General features: G+C 39.4%; 1 protein-coding gene across 3 annotated transcripts in view; it reads left to right on the forward strand.

Moving 5' to 3' along the window:
- The first annotated feature begins 131 nt into the window (after window positions 1-131).
- cep89 (centrosomal protein 89) overlaps window positions 132-20,430 on the forward strand; it is a 46,502-nt gene continuing 26,203 nt past the window's right edge. The window contains exons 1-16 of one of the 3 annotated variants that reach the window (XM_055232522.1): window positions 132-350; window positions 606-712; window positions 851-994; window positions 1,524-1,695; window positions 4,228-4,276; window positions 4,666-4,752; window positions 4,954-5,184; window positions 5,284-5,423; window positions 6,446-6,496; window positions 6,948-7,031; window positions 7,638-7,741; window positions 8,052-8,167; window positions 8,383-8,563; window positions 9,658-9,825; window positions 10,649-10,790; window positions 16,028-16,117. In XM_055232522.1, the coding sequence (XP_055088497.1) occupies window positions 309-350; window positions 606-712; window positions 851-994; window positions 1,524-1,695; window positions 4,228-4,276; window positions 4,666-4,752; window positions 4,954-5,184; window positions 5,284-5,423; window positions 6,446-6,496; window positions 6,948-7,031; window positions 7,638-7,741; window positions 8,052-8,167; window positions 8,383-8,563; window positions 9,658-9,825; window positions 10,649-10,790; window positions 16,028-16,117 (1,908 nt within the window). In that variant the 5' untranslated portion in view covers window positions 132-308. The remainder of the gene's footprint in view (window positions 351-605; window positions 713-850; window positions 995-1,523; window positions 1,696-4,227; window positions 4,277-4,665; window positions 4,753-4,953; window positions 5,185-5,283; window positions 5,424-6,445; window positions 6,497-6,947; window positions 7,032-7,637; window positions 7,742-8,051; window positions 8,168-8,382; window positions 8,564-9,657; window positions 9,826-10,648; window positions 10,791-16,027; window positions 16,118-20,430) is intronic. The other 2 variants (XM_055232523.1, XM_055232524.1) reach the window with 2 other exon arrangements.

Consider the following 20,430-nt stretch of genomic DNA (forward strand, 5'->3'; position numbering starts at 1 on the left):
AAAGTCCAATAAGGTTGATAAATACTGCCACCTGGTGGTTGGGCGAGACTTGACAACCAAAACAGCCGTTGCTAAGTGGTTGTAACTGACCTGTGATTGGCTGTTCGACCTCACTTCCACCAATGAGCTTCACTTTTACTGCGAGGTGTCTCCCGGGGCAAAAGTGTCTACAACAATAATTACCTGTCAGCCTGTTGAATGTGCTTTACTGCGCTTTTTGTGTTACTCTGATTCATCAGAAACATTAGGGCGATTTTCATGGTTTAAATATTTAGCAAAACCAGGAAGAAAACACCACGTGGTCCGCAATGTTAAAATTTAGCTTCAGGAGGGATAGAGAAAAGGATTTTGTAAGTTGTGCTCTTTTCATCCAACTCTATCATTTAACGTAAGCTATTTTAAAGAAGATTAGCTTTGCCACACCTACTTTGGTGAAGTTTGATTAACATTGTATTTTAATGTCATGTAATTGTTGTAATCGTTATTTTACTAACTAATGCAGACACGTTGTGTAGTGATTTGTTCTCAACCCCAACGTTAGCATCTGTGTGAAGCTTCAGAGTAACAATGTCCTGCTCCATTGTCTCCTCACTGTGTTGTGCTAGAAACATATAAGTCATGGCTTAATCCCAGCCGCCTCCATAGCCCCCAAACCTGCAGTGCCTCGAACCCCTCCCCCACGCAGCCCTGACCCCTCACCTGAGAGACCCAGGTACCACTCACATTATCCTGCATGTGTAGTTTCAACTTTTTACTTCCCCTTGTCACTAAATTAAAACTTTCATGAGCAACAACATCAACATTATGTCTTAACTAATTCATAATAAAACAAAACAACTTTAATTTTCAGGTCTGCGTTGGCAGCAGCTATCCTGTCTTCTTCGCTCACTGGGCAGACATGGGCACTCCCTCCCATACGGCCAAGGTTTTTTACAGAAAGCGATCCATCAGATTCTGTTAATTATGAACCAAACAGCGCAGAACAATTTCAACGGTAAAGGATCACCACACCATCAAATATACTACAGATTGCAAAGCTGTGCTACTTCATGAATACTTATATTGGCTTCCCACTATTTCATGCATAACATTCTTCTCAAAGTGTTACAAATAGACCATTATTTCACTTCCCCCACTGGATTGTTGTAAAGGTCTGTAGTACCTTTAGTATTGATCTCTGATTTTCAACCAGTGCACAGTGGAACACATGCCTGGGATCCAGATGGGATCTTTATGTATATTTTCACATCTTTGTAATGTATTGGAAAATTGTGTATTCTTGGCTGGCCAGGCAAGGGGCACACTACTGTGTCTTGAGGGCTTGCAGTGTGTGTCAGTTTGTTATTTACAGTTATTTAATGTAATGAATTGCTATTTTGGAATTTCTTAATCAGAAAAGTTCTACAGCTCCTCACTCCAATCTCACTCAAACTTTGAAATATTCAAACAGGGTTTTAAGTCGAACAATGGTGACAATTTGGTATGCTAAGTAATATTTAACATTTGCTCTTGGTCTTCCTTAGAGAAAGATGGTCAGAAGATGTGCCTAGTTCAGAGCACTCTGAAGGAGAGCTGGATGACCAAGATGGCTTAAAGGAGATGAATGAAATTGAAGAACACATCTACCAAACTTTGGACACTGGGGGGCAACGTGAAATCGTTGAACCAGTGTATGCATTTCCTATCAAAGACAAGGTGAGCTTATTACTGACATTTTAAATTGGCATTCTAAAACTTATATTGTGTTGCTGTAATTGCAGTCATGCACAGTATCCCACATTTTACTCTTTATTATTTGAAAACCCATGTTGTCTAAAAAAAAATGTTATTCCAAATATGTGTGGGCAAACATTTTCCACTGGGAGGCGCACTTGGGTAATGCATTTTAAGCCATAGCCCATTAAATAGGTTATTGATGTACTTTCACAAGATGAAAAAGAAATTGTATTTGTTAATTACCCCATGGTATGTATGTTTTAGTGACCATGTTGTTCAAATAATATACATTTTGTTCAATAATAACAAAACCCTAGTGAGCGTAGTGTCTGTAATAAAGTAGCCATGCAGTATCCAATTTAACACATACTACTCCCCTAGAGCCTGCTCTCTCACCTCAGGGATTTGATTCTCTTAATATTTTTCACTGGTATACTGCTATATTGAGTTAATTGTCCCACTGGGCTCTATTTCCTCCTGTCAGCTGCCTTTCCACACAATCACAGTGGGTAATTCTCAGCTGCTTTAGGCGTTTGTCCAAGTTAGCTATAAAAACTTTTCATTCACACAGTGCTGTGGCTAGACCACTGTATTAGTACATCTGATACACATGCCTCACTTGGGCCTATGAAAATATCGTACAATGTGGTGACAGGGGACCATATACCAATTGATTTTACAGTGCCGATCAATTACCCGTGCTGTCTACGAATGACAGCCCTGTGAATAAGGGAAGCTGGAAAAAGGAAGACCTCATGCCCTCTTTTATTAGAAGTGGCAAACTGTTAAACAGTATAAATCTACCATATGACGCAAACTGCGTTGATTTGAACCACAAGAGGAATATTTGGATTTTTTATGATAATTAAACATATGCTTTAGATCAAAGTGGTGAATTCTTTTGCAAATGCATTAAAAATAATTATGTTAAATAACGGGTTTGAATACGGTTGGAATAGATTTGTAGCTGGACATTATGAACAGGCTCAGAAAGCTACAGAAGAGTGGGCTTTGTTGACTGAGGTATGGTCCTATCTTTGAAAAAAAAAAAAAAGCTTACTAATGCTAAATACAAATATGCCATTAGGTTTACCGCAAAGAATTAACAAAGTGTGAGGTTTAATTCATTGGTCAATGGCCAGTAAATGTTTATGCAACAATGTGATGGATTTCTGGAAAGAAATAGCAATAAAGAATCCCTGCCTTGCACTGCAGATGGCATTTCTGGAACAGAGAATGTAGTAGAATGCTGGAAACAACAATATAGTAGTAATTGTGTTCATATTGATGTTTTCATTGTACAGTAGACCTATTTGATAAAAAATGAATGTATGGCTGTAACGGCTCATGAGGTATACCAATCAATGCAAAGGTTACCTGCCAAAACAATGAGTGAAGCTGCGCACCTAAACATGCCAGCATGAGGCGATCTCCTCTCCTCCATTTGCTTCTCCAGCTGTTTGACACAGGGTGTTCTCTAACTCCCTCCTGTCTATCACTTTTGTTCCAGTCATAAAGGATAAGGCTGGTAGAATGGGCAGTGTGTACAATTATAGACCAAAGTCTTAAAGGATATTGTTGAGTCGAATACAGGAAATCAGAAAGGAAATCATTTGAAATTATACAAATAAAAATTCATCTGTCCTAATGTGTTTTATTGATGCATCTACTGTCTCAATCATTGGAAATTGTTTCACAACATGATTCAGAGACAGAATTTTAGCTTACTAGTATACCCACCAGGTAAAGCAGGAGAGATAGGGCAATTGTATGTCAGGTCTGTTTGCTGACTGTTAACACAGTCAGACAAGGACGAATTCTGTCTCCAATTTTGTTCTATCTGTATATGGATGATTTGTCACAAGAGTTAAATGCATGCATAACAGGCTGTATGATTGGGTATACTCTAGTGAAGACAATCTTGTGTTCAGCCCAAGCACTGCAGGTCTCCAGGAACTGAATGTTTCAAGTGTGGTGTGGCTTTTGATATAGTAAAAGTGTAATAATTGTCAATAGACACGTTTCAGACAAACATGCGCTGTTTAAGGCACAGATTCATATGTTGCTTTAATGATTGTGAGAACAGTATTATCATGGGAATGATTAATGTGAAACTCAGTGCCTCGTAGTATTAGTCTGAACTATGGAAACACTGGACAGCTATTTGCTGTAAGTAATGTGTTGGAGGAGTAGTGTTTTTTTAATGGTTGTGTCTTTTAACTCTGGACTACGAGTCTGGAATAAATTATTGATGATGATGAAGTTGCACTCCAACATTGTGTGTCAGTGTACCCTGATGGTTTTTCAGTAAATCACTTTTGTATTTTTACATTTTAACAATTTATCAAACCATATTTCACATTATGCTAGATCTAAGTTATCATCACTACACAAACACAGACTATAACATCCTGTATCTCCAGACCAGTTGCTTTTTAGAATAGTACACACAGATTTTGAAAACGCATTTCACACATTTCCCTCACCATCTGCTTGTGTTTTTGCCTCCAGGCAGCTGCACAGCAACTGACTGAAACATCTGGTGAAGCCCCTGCTTTTGGTATACACTTCTCATTTTATCTGCAACTTCAAAAAATAAATTGTAAAAAAAAAAAATTACCCACAGTTTTTTTTTTTTTTTTTTTTAAATATAGATAAAACATTTAGTTTTAAATGTAATGGTAACCCATATACATTATATTTGACAATTGAAGGTTTTACAAAACATAGCATTTTCATAATTTTACTTAATTTTTTGTTCATTTTCATCCTATTGTAAGTGCTAGATTGTGTATTATTTAACATTCAAGGCTGCATTAAAAACCCAAAGACAAAAATGTATAATCTATAGAACTGTATAAATTCCTTTAAGTGTTTTTCAAGTAAAGTAACAGTGTTCACAACCCATACTACACTAATTGTGTATTTGTTATTGTGCCTATTTGCTAGATTGTAAAGAAGAACCTAATGTGCAGTCCCCTAAAAGCAGTCATAAGTCCTTTAAGAAGAGCTCCTCGAAGAAGAACAATGTGGGATGTAAGTCAAATTATTTAAAGACAGTAGTTTTTAAGATCTGAATTCTTCCCAGGTGTAGATTTTTTTCCAGTGTTTCTTTTGTAAATTTTGCAATATTATCAAAGACATAAGTTGAAAGTATATGTTTAAATGTATACAATGTCAACATACACAGTTCAATAATATTTTTTTTGTTTCTTAAATCAAATCTTTCTTTTCCAGCAGATCAACTAGGTCAAACTTCTGACAGTCTTTCCCAACCCAGTGAAGACCTTCTCTCCAGACATTCCACACATGTTTCCACAGTTATAAGTAAGCCCCACATGGAAGGACAAACAAATGTAGATGAGAAGCATCAAATAGACCAGACACGGCAACCAGAAAGATCCCCACCAGAAATAATTCATCATCAAAGCTCTTTAAATCCTTGGGACAGAAGACAGGATTTAAACTGTAAGACTACTCATTACATCATCTGTACAATACTACTCATTATTGTGATTATATAATATACACAGAATTGTACAGTAATGCATGTTTTCCATACTGAAGGCCAACCTGAGCTGCAAAATTTAAGAAAGCATGCTCAGGAGCTGGTGGATGAGAATGATACCCTCAAGATGACAGTGCATCGCCTCAACGTGGAGCTAAGCCGCTATCAAGTTCGCTTCAGGCCCCTTTCCAAAGAGGAGGTACAAGACCTGCATTATACAGTGTCTCCCCTATTCTTCGTAATCCAATGAAGAGATGATTTTACTTGGCATGTACAGTGAATAATTTTAGTTTTAACATGTTGTACAAGGGAGAATTAAAGTAAGCAGTTCTTCTGCTTGTTTATTTCTCATATTTCTTACCACATTCCAATCAGTTAAAAAATGGGGGTCCAGGGCAAACCCACGAGAGTGAGTCAGTCAAAGATTTGTGCTGGATAACAATAGGCTAATGCTATAGCAACACATATATGACGCTTAGTTTTGATAGGTCTGACAAAACAAGACCATGGGTGAATCCACTCTATAAAGTACAGAGAGCTTTTTCCCACGTTGGGTTAGTGAGGCATTTGAGCACAAAGACATGAATTTCAGATATTGCAGGGTTAATTTCTTTTGACTCCATCAGTCACAGTGTGTTTCTTACTCAGCTTCAGTGTCCGCAGTGAGTCCTAAATGAGACATCATCTATCAATCATTTTCACTGATGAACAGCCTTCTTCATGCTATCTAATCTTCTGTTACAGTGGCTTTGCAGTCTCCAAAGATAGCAAAACTATCTTTGGAATCCAGATATCCTCCTTTTTTATCTTCATCTTGGTGGAGTACAAAGCATTGCCACTATCAGTTTCTTTGACTTATTGGTATAAAGCATGTTTTTGATCCATCTGTCTGGCTTTGAGAGTGTTTAACATTGGAGCAGAAAGCAGTGGCTTTAATCATGGCTGCTTCATGCTGCGTCTTCACACCAGGATCTGCTGCTCTCATTATTAACAGTGTACTATCTGTGTAGCTGCATGTCTCTGCTGGTCCCTTTAAAAAAGGAAGGAACTGTAGGTTACAGAAAATAAAGTTGGCTCCAGTGGTGTGAACTGTGTTTGTTCATTAACTATAACAATCTATCCATAATCAAATCTATAGGAGTAGCACAAATCTACTTTTGGCTCACTTGTGGTGTACTGATGACTGAAGTAATATTTGTTTTGTATCTTTCTGTGTCTCAGAGTGCCAAAATCAGTGGACTGCCAATGACAGAGTCACCACCTCCATGGCTGGTCAGTTTTGCTTTCTTAGTCGTCTTTTATCTTTTATGCTTTTGCTTTCGGGTAAAACAGTTTATTGAGAGAGAGGTATAGTGTAGACTGGTAATTTGCAAAAACAAAAAACAAAGCTTTCGAATAAATGGTTTTCTATTTAACTTTTTGCCACATTTTACTGAGAGGCCATATGTGGGAAACAAAAGGGTTTATTGTCAGTTTTAAATGGGACTCCTATGTATTCTTCCCTTGGGTGTTATAGAATTAATGTTCTCCTTCTCTGCATACAATAGTAACTATGCTATGTAAAAGCTGTGGGTTTGTATACACAAGGTCCAGTTGTGTTTTTCAGCCCAAAATGAGTCATTAACCAACAAAAATAACCGAAAGGCTCATTAATGGCTTATATGCTTCATTAGAGCAAAGCAGATTAAAAGCACACTTTCAAAGACGTTTTGTTTTGTTTTAGCTCGACATGAAGTATTTATCTCCATTATTACTTGCTTATGAGGACAGAATGAATGAAAAGGATGCACTTCTGAAAACCACAGAGGTATGTTTTTTTAATGGTGGCTTTTTCCACTAGTCAAACTATGATGTGCTTTTCCCCTCTCCAATTTAATTTTTTAAGAAACAAAATTTGTTATGATGTTGTCAAATAGGGCTGCAGTTACTGATTACTGATAATCATCTGGACTACGGACTCTGGACTAGTTGACTAATCAAAAACATAATCACTGACTAGTCAACTACTAAAATAATTGTTACCAGTCCCCGGTGACTATAGATTGGTATAGTATGACCGGAGGTGGGTAGAGTAGCCAGAAATTGTATTCAAGGAAGAGTAACTGCTGTACTTCTACTTGAGTAATATTATTTTTAAGCAACAAGTAGTGGTCCAAGAAATTACGCAAGAATAAAAACTGTATTTGGGAAAAGTGGAAAAATACAGCTTAAGTAAGAGTCAAAAAATACAATTAAAATATTCCTCAAGTACGAATAAAATTATGCTGCTAGAAAAGTGCTCTGAAGAGTACAATTTATTTAAAACATTACTCAAGTAAATGTAACTGAGTACTACCTACCTCTAAGCATGATAAACAAATGTTGTTTTTGTCGATGTTGTTAATGACTGGTGGCTGGTGTTCATTTGCCTCAGGAGGAAATGAAAAGATTACGAATCCATGTTGAGGAGGTGATCAAAGAAAATGAGAAACTGCATGATGATATTGCAAAGATTGGAGGAGTTACACAGACAGACTGGTAAGAACATTGCCTATTTTGGACACCAATACCATTTTTCTGTTGAAAAGTACTTTAGATGATCCTATACGATTAATTTATATTCCTTATTATTTATTTAGTCAACCTGTTTATCCTGTATACATTTTCAATGCCATGAATTTTATATTTTATATCCCAGAGAATAAGTTGACAGATTTGCATTATGCATGAATCTATTTCGGTTCAAGTAATAGCCCTCAACAATGACAAAAAGTATAAAATTTAAATTCTGACTGAGTAATACTTTTAGAGTTTCTTGCTTTTACATTTGCATTTATTGTACACTCAGGCAACAGCTCCAAGAACAAGCTTTCCTTGTTTTGCAAGAGAACCAAGTACTGATTGAGCAGCTAGAGGCGGAAAATGTTAAAAATAAAGAATCCCAGAGCAAACATCATTCCAAAGGTAAAATCTCAGAATTTTACTATTCTGGTGTTGCATCATTTTATTCACTTCACAATTTCTCATACTTTGAAATTCTGAGCTTATCTGTCAATACATTTTAAGCAGTGCTGAAGCTGCAGAGTTAGAATGATTATTTCACTTTGAGATAATTTTTTTCCAGAGAGATACCACAAACTCACACTACACTGTGAGTTTTTGATTTGCTTTCTCTGTAGTTTCCAAGTTGGCCAAGCAATTGATGTTTTGCGAAGCAGAAAAACAACGTTTGGAGGACGAATTGGAAGCCAGCAAGGGAGAGGCCCAGAAAAATAAGAGGAATGCACAAGCTCTGCAGGATCGCCTGAAAGATTCTGTCACATGGAACGAACATTGCAACATTACCGGAAAACTCCGATGGTTTGTGTCTTTTCACAAACTTGTTAAAGGTTCACTTTTCTGGTGAAAGGTCTGCTACATGCTTGACTGCTTGGAATATTGCATAGCCTGGAGTGTTCCACAGTATGGCATTAAACATATCTGCCTTTACATTATACATTATACCTACCTAAAAAAAATACATTACCTCTCCACAGATCAGACCTGTAACTTGCCCTGGTGGCATCACCTGCTTGTCTGCATGGTGATGAGGTTTAAAGTGCATTTGACAGGACATCTATGCAAAAATGAAGGAATTTGAAGGATTTTCATTGATTCAACAAAATAAAGGTGTTGTCATTTATTTTTATTTGTCAAATCATAACTATTACGCAATTTAGACAAATTTTGGCCCCTGTTAACATTATGGTTGCTAGGTAACATACCTCTATGTATGTCATATCTGCTGCCTGTGTCCAACCAGGAGGTACAGTTATAACTTTCACTAAAATTACAAAACTAGAAAAGACTAGGCAACATTATTAGTATAATCTTAAGTCTAATGATGTTAACTATGTTGAAATGAGTAGTGTAACCTGTAATATGCACTTTACTTTACGTCATACTTTGAAACATTCCAATGAAATAACAAGCTAGTGACAAATCATCTACCAGAAAAGTTATGTTGTGCATCATTAAGATCATGTACTAATAAGTGGATTCTTGTGGTGTTTTCGATAAAGGTCAGCAATTATGTGTCCAGCAGCTCTGCAAAAACGTGGTCTTTTTAAAGTCAAATACAGCCAGACTTACTTAATAAAACCTCAAGGGACCATTTAAAGTTAAATAATGTTTTATAAGGTGCTTGTAACTCAGTCACTTTGGCAATTAATAAGAATGCGTAAGAATTTCAACTAAGGGAAATTCCCCTGAAGTGCTATGTTTACCTAATATTGAAAATTGAAAGGTTACATGTTTTATTATTATTGATATCTTTTCAGTAGAATAATGACCTTGCAATCGTGGCCATTTTTCCACATACTGAAACAGTTCTTCAAATGATATGACTTCTTGAAGCGGATAAATAATACATTGTTGAAATTGAAGCACCTTCAGTCTTTTTCTTTTTATGGCAGGCAACTGGAGCAGCAGGATAACAAGAATAAGAGTAACATAGAGGAACTCCTCCTTAAAATTTCCCATCTGGAAGAGCAGAACAGGAACCTGAATTTGGACAAGGAAAACCTGTCCGCTGCCATCAAGAGACTACAGATGGAGCTGGAGATGTCCAAACAAGCTTATAGGTGCACACTCTTTTCTGCTATACATACCCGGAGTTGTGTTATGTTCAATACACTAACCCTCCATATTTGGGTTGAGTCCTTCTCTCAATCAGAAAACAGTACACACTTCTAATGTCATGTGGTAATACAAGAAGTGATCCGCTGTGTTCTTAAAATCTCTACACCTTCACTATTCACTACTCATTATTGGAATAATTTTATTCCTGGAAATGCCTGAAAATCTTTACTGAATAAAAGGTAAAAGGTAGCTGTTAACATGAAAACTACCACTACATGACATCGCAAGGTGAAACAGAGCATTTTGAGCTTTTGAGATGGGCACAGACTAATAATCCAGGGTTTCTCAAAACATGTGTAAATGAAAACACAAGTGGGTATGTTTTTTAGAAAGTAACAACATTCCAAGATGATTAAAAGCTTACAATAGTTAATTTAGCATCATATAGGGTGTTTAATAAGTTATAAATATAAACTTTTATATAATGGATCGAACTTTGGTTCAATATTGAGACCGTAGCTATGCTTAAAAAATATACAGTAAAAGATGCGGGCTCCAGTGCAGTGAAAAGTTCAAAAATGACATGTCTCACCCTAGTTCAAATAACCTTTCCCTACACTGTGCGATATATATTTTCACCTGAACCGCCTGTGGAGACATGCTGTAGTCCTATGGAGTGGCTGGGACGTGAAGGTTATCAGAAGGTGTTTGATTAAGCCAGTTATTTTATTTTATCAGTATCTTTCCTGGACAGCCTCTTACCCCCTCACATACATTCTTTCTTTTCTATACAATCCTCTCTTCTCATGTGTCTCTGTTATGCAGGAAGGCTGAGGGGAGGTTGAGTTTGTTGAAGCACCAGAAGGCTGAATCCGTACTGAAAGAGGAAAATACTCGACATTACCTCGGAGCTGTCGTCTCGGTGGCAGAGCACATTTCCCTGGAGAGAGACCAACTGTTGCACATGGTATTGCTCATGTTCTGGGCTGGGGGAGTTTGTATTCAGTGCGTTGCAGCTAGACAAACTTTATCTCGACTACAGTGCTCAGAAAAGGTTACTGACAATGGAACAATTTGTTTAGGTCTTTTGTGACATTTGTGGCTGCAAGCATTATCCCTAGAGCTTAAGCTGAACTGAAGGCAGGATAATTAAGTTGGATGATTTTCAAGTTAGCTAGCAAACTTAAAACAAACAAAATGAAAACAATGCTTCTAATTTATATAGCAGCTTGACAAGTATCCCATCTTCTTGAGAGGGGTTGGACTCTCCATTTCTCTGGCGTTGCCCGCGGGGAGCGGCGGCGAGCTGGTGTGGGCTTGCTCATTGCCCCACAGCTCAGCCACTGCGTGTTGGGGTTCACTCCGGTGAACGAGAGGGTCGCGTCCCTGCGCCTTCGGGTCGGGGACAGGTCTCTCACTGTTGTGTCGGCCTACGGGCCAAACAGCAGTGCAGAGTACCCGGCCTTCTTGGAGTCCCTGGGAGGGGTACTAGACAGTGCACCAACCGGGGACTCCGTTGTTCTCCTGGGGGACTTCAACGCCCATGTGGGTAACGACAGTGACACTTGGAGGGGCGTGATTGGGAGGAACGGCCTCCCCGATCTGAACCCGAGCGGTGTTTTGTTATTGGACTTCTGTGCTAGTCACAGCTTGTCCATAACAGACACCATGTTCGAGCACAAGGGTGTCCATCGGTGCACATGGCACCAGGACACTCTAGGTCGGAGGTCGATGATCGACTTTGTTGTCGTGTCATCTGACCTCCGACCGCGTGTCTTGGACACTCGGGTGAAGAGAGGGGCTGAGCTGTCAACTGATCACCACCTGGTGGTGAGTTGGATCCGCTGGCGGAGGAGGAAGCCGGACAGACCTGGCAGGCCCAAGCGTATTGTGAGGGTCTGCTGGGAACGTCTGGCGGAGCCCTCTGTCAGGGGGGTCTTCAACTCCCGCCTCCGGGAGAGCTTCTCCCTGATCCCGGGGGAGGTTGGAGACATGGACTCCGAGTGGGCCATGTTCTCCACCTCTATTGTTGATGCGGCTGCTCGTAGCTGTGGTCGTAAGGTCTGCGGTGCTTGTCGCGGCGGCAATCCCCGAACCCGGTGGTGGACACCGGAAGTAAGGGATGCCGTCAAGCTGAAGAAGGAGTCCTATCGAGCCTTGTTGGCTCGTGGGACTCCTGAGGCAGCTGATGAGTACCGGCAGGCCAAGCGTGCCGCGGCTCGGGCAGTCACAGAGGCAAAAACTCGGGGTTGGGAGGAGTTCGGGGAGGCCATGGAGGAGGACTATCGGACGGCCTCAAAGAGATTCTGGCAAACCGTCCGACGCCTCAGGAGGGGAAAGCAGTGCTTCACCAACACTGTTTACAGTGCGGGTGGAGGGCTGCTGACCTCGACTGGGGATGTTGTCGGGCGGTGGAAGGAATACTTTGAGGATCTCCTCAATCCCACTGTCACGTCTTCCGAGGAGGAAGCAGAAACTGGGGACCCAGAGGCGGACTCGTCCATCACCCTGGCTGAAGTCACTGAGGTGGTTGGCAAGCTCCTCGGTGGCAAGGCTCCGGGGGTGGATGAGATCCGTCCTGAGTACCTCAAGTCTCTGGATGTTGTGGGACTGTCTTGGCTGACACGTCTCTGCAACATCGCGTGGCGGTCGGGGACAGTACCTGTGGAATGGCAGACCGGGGTGGTGGTCCCTCTGTATAAAAAGGGGGACCGGAGGGTGTGTTCCAATTACAGGGGAATCACACTCCTCAGCCTTCCCGGTAAGGTCTATTCCAGGGTGCTGGAGAGGAGAATCCGACCGATAGTCGAACCTCGGATTCAGGAAGAGCAGTGTGGTTTTCGTCCTGGTCGTGGAACACTGGACCAGCTCTATACTCTCCATCGGGTCCTCGAGGGCTCATGGGAGTATGCCCAACCAGTCCACATGTGTTTTGTGGATCTGGAGAAGGCATTCGACCGTGTCCCTCGTGGTGTCCTTTGGGGGGTGCTCTGGGAGTATGGGGTCCGGGGCTCTTTGCTAAGGGCTGTCCGGTCCCTGTATGACCGGAGCAGGAGCTGTGTTCGCATTGCCGGCAGTAAGTCAGACCTGTTCCCAGTGCATGTTGGACTCCGCCAGGGCTGCCCTTTGTCACCGGTTCTGTTCATTATATTTATGGACAGAATTTCTAGGCGCAGTCAGGGGCCGGAGGGGGCCTGGTTTGGGAACCACAGGATTTCATCTCTGCTGTTTGCAGATGATGTTGTCCTGATGGCTTCTTCGAGCCAGGACCTGCAGCAGGCACTGGGGCGGTTTGCAGCCGAGTGTGAAGCGGCTGGGATGAGAATCAGCTCCTCCAAATCCGAGGCCATGGTTCTCGACCGGAAAAAGGTGGTTTGCTCTCTCCGGGTGGGTGGTGAGTCTCTGCCCCAAGTGGAGGAGTTCAAGTATCTCGGGGTCTTGTTCACGAGTGAGGGAAGGATGGAGCGTGAGATTGACAGGCGGATCGGTGCAGCGTCTGCAGTGATGCGGTCGCTGTATTGGTCCGTTGTGGTAAAGAAGGAGCTGAGCCGGAAGGCGAAGCTCTCGATTTACCGGTCAATCTACGTTCCTACCCTCACCTATGGTCATGAGCTTTGGGTAATGACCGAAAGGACAAGATCACGGATACAAGCGGCTGAAATGGGCTTCCTCCGCAGAGTGGCCGGGCGCACCCTTAGGGATAGGGTGAGGAGCTCGGTCACACGGGAGGAGCTCGGAGTAGAGCCGCTGCTCCTACACGTTGAGAGGAACCAGCTGAGGTGGCTCGGGCATCTGCTCAGGATGCCTCCTGGACGCCTCCCTAGGGAGGTGTTCTGGGCATGTCCCACCGGGAGGAGGCCCCGGGGAAGACCCAGGACACGCTGGAGGGACTATGTCTCTCGGCTGGCCTGGGAACGCCTTGGGGTCCCACCGGAGGAGCTGGAGGACGTGTCCGGGGTGAGGGAAGTCTGGGAGTCCCTGCTTAGACTGCTGCCCCCGCGACCCGGCCCCGGATAAGCGGAAGAAAATGGATGGATGGATGGAAGTATCTCATAGACATAGGGCATCTTCTTAGTCAATGGAAGTCTTGGGGGAAGATAAGTAATTATATAAATGTAGCAAAAATGGTTATTCAGAAAACTTTATTTTCAACTAAATAAATGTGTACGGGGTTGTCTACAAACAAAGCTGTTTTAATGTTATGTCGCATTTTTACAGTCACACCTTGTAACAGAATACATTTAAAAATACATTTGAAAGCAGGTATTCAGTATTCTCTAGCTAAATACATTTTCAAAGTATTCTTCCCAACACTGCTCAGTGGCGTTAAGGTACTTCTAGAGGCACAACTATGCCTATGCCAGTGCTGACTGAATGACACATGGCTGAAAATCTGACACAAACCAACCATTTACTCACCATATTCACAAAAGCAAATTGGGTGTCTCTTTCCCAAAAAACACCACACCAGTATGAAACTGGCTAGAAGCAGCTAGACATGACTTCCAGTTATAAGATGACCTATGTAACACCAGAGAGCATAGAAGAATTAAAATAGGGTATGGAATATTTAATTTTACAACAATTACAACATTCCAGCACAGCACACATTTAAGTCAGTTTGACATTTTGATACCATAGCGTTGCTGTGGTTTCTACATCACTTGCCTAGAATTAACTGTCCCCTGTTCGTCTGATTGGATCCCACATGTGCGTCAGTGAAATTATGTAACGTCATTAGTCATCACAGCTCGTCTGTGTTTATGCATTGTTTTGTAGAATAATGATTTTTGTATTAAATCTTATTGATTATTACGCTCAAAACAGAATGCAAGTCAGCAATTAACAACGCCTCATTATGAAAACGAGGACAGCTCAGGCCAATAGATTTGGAAAGACATATTTCACAGTATCGTGTCTGTGATTGCTAATCTCTAGTTCATTGTCCATTCCTCTAGAGGAATCTAATGAATAGAATTAATTAACATTAACTCATTACATTAATGTATGTATGACCTGTGAACATAGTGGTCTAAATCAGGACTGAACAAACAGTCATATTTTGCAGAATTTCAAATTAATGACATTCGTTAAAATCAAAGTTTAATATTTCTGTTTATTTTTTAGAGTAGCATATTACTGTATAATATCAAACTACTAAGGGAAAATGAAAGCCAGACCATAAAACTATAATGTTTTGTATAGTTCTTTATGGGCTCAGCATGTCTAAATCTGGCAAAGTTGCCTGAGTTGCTGCCTCCGTGCTCCGTCCATGCTCCCACGCTGGAAATGTCACGAATAGAACAGAATACATATGTACAAGCCGCTGACACGCTATGAGAGACACTACATTTGATTCATATAGTCTGTTTGAATCATATTTTTCCATATTGTAATGAATAAATGGACAGTATAGAAACTTTGAACTAAAGCAATAGTTATTAGTTTAGGATGTCCCCTAGCCTGTAAATAAAAATATAACAATGTGAAGGATATTCTTAATCGTGGAATGATGATCAGAAAAAAGCACTATTTTATGACTTTCCAAATGACACAGTGGTGAATCATTAAGCAATTGTTTATCAGTTGAGTCATCTACACATTTATTTAAAAGATTAAACTTTCTTAAGCGGTCTTTATATCTGTATCTCAAATTCCATCCAAAATGCAGGTGCTCATTTATATGTACAAGCACAATAAAAAAGCAAGACTCTTACAAATAAAATTACATTCACAAGCTAACTATCATTAACCAACAGTTTTTAGTGAGCTATTCTCACCTTTTTTGTTGAAAGTCAAACTCAAACTCAAAATGTATTGTTTAAATCAATTTTGTATTTTTTTCTCCAGTTTTCAGACTTGAAATTCGTTTGTCTGTTTCCATTGTTTCACCATGGTAACAGCCAAACATCCCACCCCCCACCATGATGTCACTGCAAAGAGTCAATACAAATGTCAAATTTACAAATTAGGTCAGCTTTGATCCTTGCTTATGCTATGATTTACAGTACAAAATTACCTATAAATATCACATCTGCTGCCCATCCAAGTAGGAAGTCAAGTTAAAAATATGGTTTGTGCTTTTGTTTTACACCTCATAAAACCTTCTCACCTCCATAATCCAGCTGCATGCTTGTTTTGTTACCTCCTTCTGTGTTTGTTTCCACATCCGTAACTCCTATCTTCGCTCTTCTGTCACACCAGGCATCAGTTCTTGAGCAGGAAAAGCAAGGATTTATCTGCAATCTTTTGAATGGCACTGTTCGCCTCGGAAAGCTACAAGAGCAGGTCAAGGTAAGATCTATAATCAATTCAGAATAAATTACTTGTGTTAAAAATGCTTCTCTGACCTGACCTATTCAGCAGAAATCTGTCTTTGTTGAAATTAGAGCTATTATGCATTCTCACTAACACACTTGAAGGATTTTGAATGATTCATGCATGTATATCCTTATGCATTCAATCCGCCATTGCCTCTAAAGGCCCCATACCCACACACGAGTCTGTACTTGCTTTGTTGTTGAGTTCTTAAGGCAGTGATTTTCCTTTTTTTCTGACTTGACAACTGGAAGACAGCAAACAAGTCTGAGGAAATATCACTCCAAAATCCATAAATCATCTTCCTTGTTCCTCAAGTTATTGCTCACCTTTTTAAGATGAATTTTCAGATGAATTGGTTCTGATCATAATCATCCCAGAAATCATACCCAGAAATAACAACTTGTAGTCACTATGGCAACGTTTGTACATTTACTGTCATTCAGTGGTTAATGTGGATGGCAGCTGATTTCAATGGGCCTTTCTAGTTTCAGTGAAAGCATTATTACCTTGTCGTGGATGTGCTACCCTGCATGCCATCCACCTCGCCAGTTGCTTATGTCATTCAAGCCACTATAAGAGGAAAAAAAAACAACACTTCCAATATTTGTCACAATTGTATCAGTGTCTCTATAGCAACAGGCCAGAGAGAAAAAGGTATGCTTGTGTGCTTGCCAATGTGACTTTTGTTGCTGGTGATCACACCATTCAACAAAACGAAGGAATAGATTCCTCACAATCTCCCAGGGCATATTGTTTGCATAATGCTTATTGGCAGGAAAGCCGAGTACCTTTCAACCTTTCAAACTTGGATTCCGGTTAATCATTATCTAGAATAGAAAATAATAATTATAATCTTCTTAAATTCCATTGAATAGAAAATACCCCCATAACATAACCTGATCTGATAGTAACACCTATTAATGTCAATAAAATGCTTTTTAAGATAATCGCTCATGACTACAACACCCATAATGAATAGGAATATGCTATATATATTATAGTATTTGGAGAACAAGGGTATACACAAAATAATCCATTAATAAGTACTTTATGAATATGAACAGATCAAATGAGCCAAGCAAAACCACTAAATTAAACCCAACTTGTGAATCAGGGGCATTTCAAGACCAGTTGCATGCAAAAATGCCTCATGCGTGGTCCTATGAAATGTAAGCGAATATGCGTGAGCTAAGTCACAGATGTAAATGCATTATTTATGAGTAAGGTGTGTGTATTTTTGTCAAACACCTGGACAGGATGAATACTTAATTTTGCAAGTGCATGTAAATATTATATAATCTTATTAAATAGAGGCAATTACATTTGAAAATACAAATGGCACAGGGTTTAGAAACTCAAGATAATTAGTTAATTATAAATGTACTTATTGGTGCTTAATGAGAGAATAGGTTGTGTTCACATTCGAGAATATGAGAATGTGATCATTTCATTTGCAGGACAGCGGCTTATGTAACTCTTTGGGAGATTGAATGTTTTTGAAATATCCACTAATGTTGAACCTTATCATTATTAGTTTGGGAATAGCTGCACAAACTCCACAATGAAATCTTTCACTGCTTGCCCTATTCAGAAAAGCAGCCTCTAGCCTGCCAGTTTTTGCTTATTTTTGATCATTTTATAACCCCACCGAAAAGAAAATGTGCAACAGTAACCATATATATGCCCAAAGAAAGAAATAAAGTCTCAACATTATTGCTATCAATGTTTGAATAACGGTAGTTTTCATCGAGTAAGTAATGTCAAAGTACTTTTGAAAATTATGAACTTACATATTTTCATATTTGTATTTACAGCTATACTATGTACAACTATTTTTTCAACAATTTATTAAAATGCTATAGCCACAGGGAACATTGGTTTGATATGTTGAATCTATAAATCACCAAGCCAACTTTTTCATATTTCTTTATTTTACCTCTGGCACAATATAGACATCATTCATTTCAAGAACATTGTCTATCATGTAACTTATTTTACTGTACTATATGAGCGCTATAATAACCTTTACTGTGAGAAGACACATGTGGACAAACAGAGGAACTGCACCACCCTGAAAATAAATGCCACTGCTCATTGTCTGGAGCTGGGGAGGACACCAGGAGCAGTTATGTGTCAAGTTTAGCTTTGTAAAAAAAAAAAGAAAAAGTGACTGCATTTTATGATGTCTAGAGGGGATTATCAAATATGTGGAATTATCATATATAGTTATTGGATATGTTTGCATCTTTGGCAAATAAAGAGATAGAAAGAGAGTTTCCTTATAATGGCTTACACTTAGAATGGATGGCCTAATGTGATCTGAGTAGCTATAAAGGTGAAATAAAAAAAAAAAAGTGCCAAGTTACAAAAAATCCAAATCCCCTAATCAAATCCCCCCCAAGTTTTCAAGTCAAATAGTTTAATTACTGAGCCACGTTTAAGACAATTTGGACATTTTTCACATGACGCGGCTTTCACTTTCATGCCCTCAGTAAATGTATCTAAACCAAGGAACGATAGGAAATATATCTGAAAAAAGAGCAACTGAAGAATACACTGATCCAAGTAATTCTACAATAAAAGGCAGAAATCCTCCCTTGCACCCCCTGCCTCCTATGTGTGTCTCCTCTGCATGTCCACTGTATGGTGGCCCAGCTCCGTCATATATTCCGGCCAACTTTCAACAAATCATTATTTACTTTTTTCTCTCATAAAAGATAATATTGGCAGGACTTGTTTCTTTACTTTTCTTGCACATGGCCTTAGTGTGCTAGTCAACATGTGTTCAAGGGCGCCCACCATCACATGATATTAATAAGTCCGTAAGATGGAAATCACATCCATGGCAGGGGATTTATAAAGCAAACTTTTCTGTGCTTGGAGGGAAAAGAGTTCATCTCTTGGCTTAAACAATCACATCATTAGGGTTGAATAATGGCACTATGGAGTGATTGTAAAAAGAGAAGAAAAACAAACAAACAAACAAACAAAAAACAAAACAAAACAGATAAACTACTATTTTCCACCACAGATTTTGACCTGACCTCCAGCTCAACTATAGGAAATTTAAGATATTGTGATATCACGTGAACACAACCTATTCTGCACTTTATTATTACAATAACACAATTTCAAGGAAGGTGTCAAGGAAATGTTTTCTTAATAATGTTTGAATTGACATTCAACAATACTGTGAAGAACAAGAAACAGGGTAGGAATTTTCTCTTCATTCTATGAACCTATTCATAGATTCCTTAGCGTACAGTTTAAAATGTTTTTTACTGAAGATAATAATCAAGGAACTGGTGGATCAGAATTCAAGGCAATTAGTCTTTTGACAGCTTATGAAAAGTATCCTGTAACTCCATTCTTTGTATTATATTGTATATATAATACTATTTTCACCCTTCTCCACACATGATAGGGAGTTGAGATTTCAGATACTTTTCTTCAAATAAAAATCCTCCCTAGAAATATTCTTTTTATGTGATCTTCATGTAGTTTTAGGTGACTGTTATGAGTGGGTGGGTGTTTTGTCATTGTCACTTGTAACCCTGCGGTTGCTCAAAGTCACTGCAACCCTATAATTAGCCTGTTCCATCAAAACAGAAGCATTTTGAAAGTCTATATGACACTATATAAGATGCTATCGATGCATTCCTGTTTTCCTTGGAGGTTGGATTATCCAAAACCACCCGCTGTCTGTGAACCTGGTTTGGCCTTTGCAGTTATAAATGTGCTGTCATAAGCTTTTATGATAAAATTATGATAAGCCAAGCAAAAGCCAGAATGTACTTGCATTGATTTATATAAACTATAAATGTAACGACTATGTTTAGGTAATTTCCCCACTTTGTTATTACTTTTTACACTTTTTTACAACTTGACAATTAGAACACATAAAATGTCACTCTAAGATCTGAGGACAACCGGCTTGCAACATATAATCATTATTTAAGTCAGTTATGATGGTAGCCACTTAGCATCATCATCATCAAGTGTCATTCACCCCTATGCTTTTTCTACTTCATATATATCTCACTATGGCAAGGTTTTGTTATTATATGGTACTTGTTTTATGTGGGTTGGATGGATCACTGTCCCTTTTATTCATAAATGCAAAACAGTAAAAAAACAAGACTCTATCCAAGTATGTGCTGTAAGGTAGCATTCACATATTGCTAGCAACTTGTGCAGTTGTGCTAAGCCCTGCTCAGAAATAGAAACACTAGTGGACACTGAAGCCAAGAGGACAGATGCTCGCCTGAAAAGCTCTGTTTGCTCAA

This window comes from Periophthalmus magnuspinnatus, chromosome 3, assembly GCF_009829125.3.
Source record: "Periophthalmus magnuspinnatus isolate fPerMag1 chromosome 3, fPerMag1.2.pri, whole genome shotgun sequence".
In the NCBI taxonomy this organism is placed as follows: Eukaryota; Metazoa; Chordata; class Actinopteri; order Gobiiformes; family Gobiidae; genus Periophthalmus; species Periophthalmus magnuspinnatus.